Source organism: Haliaeetus leucocephalus, unplaced genomic scaffold, assembly GCF_000737465.1.
Source record: "Haliaeetus leucocephalus isolate CR32 unplaced genomic scaffold, Haliaeetus_leucocephalus-4.0 Scaffold395, whole genome shotgun sequence".
Lineage (NCBI taxonomy): Eukaryota > Metazoa > Chordata > Aves > Accipitriformes > Accipitridae > Haliaeetus > Haliaeetus leucocephalus.
Window position 1 is genome coordinate 3,842,000 of NW_010972831.1, and position 3,615 is coordinate 3,845,614.

Here is a 3,615-nt window from a genome sequence, read left to right on the forward strand (position 1 = left end):
GGTCTGCGGGCCGAGCTGGAGGCGGCGCTGGCCTCCGAAGGCGCCCTGGTGGCCTTCAGCCTGCTGCGGAGGCTGCACGCCGCGCTGCGGGAGGCAGGTAGGCCGCGCCGCCCCTGGCGCGACGGGCCGCGACCGGCCGGACCGCCGTTAACCGTCGCGTCCCCCACCCGTAGGGTCCCCGTTGTACCTACACGAGCTCCTGGAAGGCAGCGAGATCGACCTGCCCGAAGTGCCGGTGCCGCCGCGGGTAGGTGAGGGCCGGGCGTGGGCCGCGGGGGACGATGGCGGCTGCCGGCCCTCACGGTGGCTCTGCTCTTCCCCCAGAACCCCGAGCTGGTGGCCCGGCTGGAGCGGATAAAAGCCAAGCTGGCCAACGAGGAGTACCGGCGAATGACCCGCAACATCACCGGCCAGGTGAGGGGCCTACTGCGTCGCCTGCTGTCAGGATACATTCCTCAAAAGAGCGGCCGTTAGCAACCTGACAGATAGCAAAGGAAATTTGCCCCTTAGAGTGAGTGCAGCACAGAGGGAATGTGGGCAGGGACTTGAGGAGCGCACGCTGTAAATGCACGGGGACAACAGGTATGGTGTTGAGGGCAGAGGTAGGACAGGGCTATCAGGATGGTGAAGTAGAAGAGATGCTGACTTATAGAACAGCTCACCATGCCAAAGATCTCGGGTTTTGATCTGGGAGACTGAGCACCTACAGTAAATGTTTTACTGGGAGTATCTGTGCTGCCTTTTTCTGAATGGCTAGATTTTCCTCATAGTTTTAAAATGAGATCATTCCTGCCAAGGTAAAAGCTGAAAAAACAGGGTAATGTTTGGGCACTCGTTCTTTCCCAGGAAGAGCTGAGATCTTTTGGCACGGTGACCGTTTGGACAAGCCAGCATCCCGTCCTGCTGGCATTCCTTGTGATCCCATCCTGCTACCCCTCCCTCACACTGTATCCGGCATCCCTGTGCATTTAAGACCCTGCACGTATCCTCTTGTTGTGTTAACTCCTGTGGGAAGATCTTTTCTCTCTGTCAAGCTTAGCCACTTCATCTGAAACAGAGTGGTTTTAGCAGAGCTGGGTAGTGACAGCAATGCTCCTTTCAAACAGTGGAGAAGTAGAGGAGTATTCCCGTATCTGTGTGCTCATCACGTTCTTCCCTGCCTCCCCCTGCCTAGTATCTGGTGTTTGAAATTGTGTAACGACGTGCAGTTTGACAAAGAGCCTGCAGAGCTTTACAACATTTAGTTCTTGCCAGCTGCCTGAACACGGAGGACAAGGTGAGACCCTTTAGTGTCTCTACTAAAGACAAACCTGCAGCAGAGAACCCACATGCAAGAAAACACTCACACTCTGGGAAGTGCTTTGATAAGAAATGATCCCCTCTCAACATCCTTGAATCAGAACACAAGCAAAAACCCAGAGAAACGCCCGCAGCCCACCCGACCACTGCCAGGGCCCCCCCCTCAGAACTTCTTAGTCTTGGGGACAAGATAGGGCATTGGCATTGCTTTTATTATGCAGTTAATATTAAAATACAACCAATCACAAGTTGTTTTAATCCCTTCTTTTAGGAGATGAATGGGACGTTGGCTGAATTTGGGAGGCAAGGTGAGTGGCTGCCTGTCCTGCTGATGCCTGGCAGTGCGTACTTACAGGTCAGTCACAGGAACCATCACATCGCTAGCTGTTGACATTAGGCAGCCCTTCCCTCTCCAAATATCTCACTGGAAGGTTTTAATGCACAAAAGTGTTCCTCGAGTAAAGGAGCAGCCTGTTGGTCCTTCTTATAAATATTTTTGGAGGCATAACGCATGTGAATCCTCAAGTATTCCTGTAGCCCAGCTGAGGCAGCCACAGGATTACAGCTTGTCCCCAGCCCTACTCTCCAAGCCTTACCTAAAAGCACAATCATCTTTCCCCTTCTCTCCAGTTCGCTCTGTTAAAGCCGTTGTCATCACCATATTCAACTTCATTGTCACTGTGGCGGCTGCCTTCGCCTGCACGTACCTGGGCAGCCAGTACGTCTTCGTGGAGACCGCAGCGGTGAGTGAGCCTGCAGCCTTGGAGCACACTTGTGGCACGCTCTGGGCTGGCCAGGCAGGAGCGGCAGCTCGACCGCACGTGCAGCATCACTTATCTCTCTTTTTGTGTCCCCAGCGTGTCCTGTCAGCGGTAATTGTGGCCTCAGTGGTTGGCCTGGCTGAACTGTATGTAATGGTGCGGACCCTTGAAGGGGACCTTGGGAAACTATAATCGCACGCGTCCCTGTGAACTGCAGCCCTCATGCTGGAGGCTTTCGCCCTCCCGAGGAGTCGTTAATTTGGAGCAGATTTATCTTCTACCATCTGTTTGTACCTGCTGCTGCTACCGGGAAGGCTGCTGCATTCCTCAGGCCTCGTCCTTTGCTTCCCACTCCTTAACGTTCCTGAAATGAATCGTGGATTAAAAATCCTGCAACTGCACAACAGAAGAGGGGACAGCTGTGGACTCTCACCACCCCAACACAGAGAGGGGCATTAGCTCCCACCGTTCCCGTTCTCCTGCGAAGCTGCTGTCCTTTTATTCTGGAAATAAATAACATTGTGTGTTTGCAACCTTCTTCCTTCCTGATGGGAGACGTCTGTTGTTATGCAGAATGCCGACCTGGCATCTAAAAGACACTGCAGAGAGCTGTGAATCTTCCCTCTCCCTCTGCATCCCGCATCCTGCTCCTGCCAAAACCTCCCTTTGCCTGCCCTCACTGCTACTGCCTGCTCCCTCACGCGCTTTTGGGGGAGCGTCATTCCCTTGTGACTCGGATGGCAGCACCCGACCCAGCTCGTGTTTGGGGGCGAGCACTTTCCGCCTCCAGTCAGGAAGATGATGGCATCTGGCACAGCCACGTTGTGGTTGGCACCCAGTTCGGCTTTGTCTGCAGCAGCTCAGCTCCACGTAGCTCATACAGCGTCCTCATGCAGGGGCTGCCACATCTCCTGACCCGCAGCCCTGTGGCTGTCGGTGCCTGGGTGAGGAGCACGAGCCGTAGCTGCCTGCCCGTGCCGCGGGATGCGGCAGGGCCCCCGCCGGCAGACGGGACAGCGAGGGGTGCGTGGCTTTCTACCTCCCCTGCCAAAGGGTGCCCAGCTTCCCCCCCAGGGGAGGGGAAGCACCTCAACGCAGAGCCCGGGGGCTTCTTGGGTGCCACGGAGCAGAGCAGAGCCAGCTCGGTGCATCCGCGGTGGGGAGGGGATGCCGAGGCTGGCACTGCCGGGCCCTGTGGACCCGGACACCTGCCGGGTGGGCACCCTGCCAGGGCCGGACACGGTGATTAATGCTCTGATGGCAGCTAAGCCCCTCTGCAAACACGCTTTAATATCCGATACAGGGGGGATCTGCCAGCACCTGCGAACGTGCCTGCGGATTAGGGGCGGCCACGCCACAATCATCTGCGGATACGGCCTCAGATTAAGGTATTTTTTTCTGAAAGATTAGTCGGTATTAGGGGGCTGATGGGGAGCTGGCCCCGCCATGGCCGCACCGGCATTTAGGATATTGGATGACATCCTCGGGACCTTCGGGACCGGCAGTAATTCCACACCCTAATGAAATCGTGGCGCTAAGCCGGGGGGGGCCCCGC

General features: G+C 56.3%; 1 protein-coding gene across 1 annotated transcript; it reads left to right on the top strand.

Moving 5' to 3' along the window:
- On the top strand, positions 1–2,560 carry TMEM199 (transmembrane protein 199; the record flags this gene model as incomplete). The annotated part of the gene is made up of 6 exons (XM_010573921.1): positions 1–97; positions 174–247; positions 325–414; positions 1,571–1,607; positions 1,930–2,042; positions 2,157–2,560. Coding segments are annotated over 6 exons (507 nt in total), but the record flags the coding sequence as incomplete, so codon positions are not given.
- Between the last annotated feature and the right edge of the window lie 1,055 nt (positions 2,561–3,615).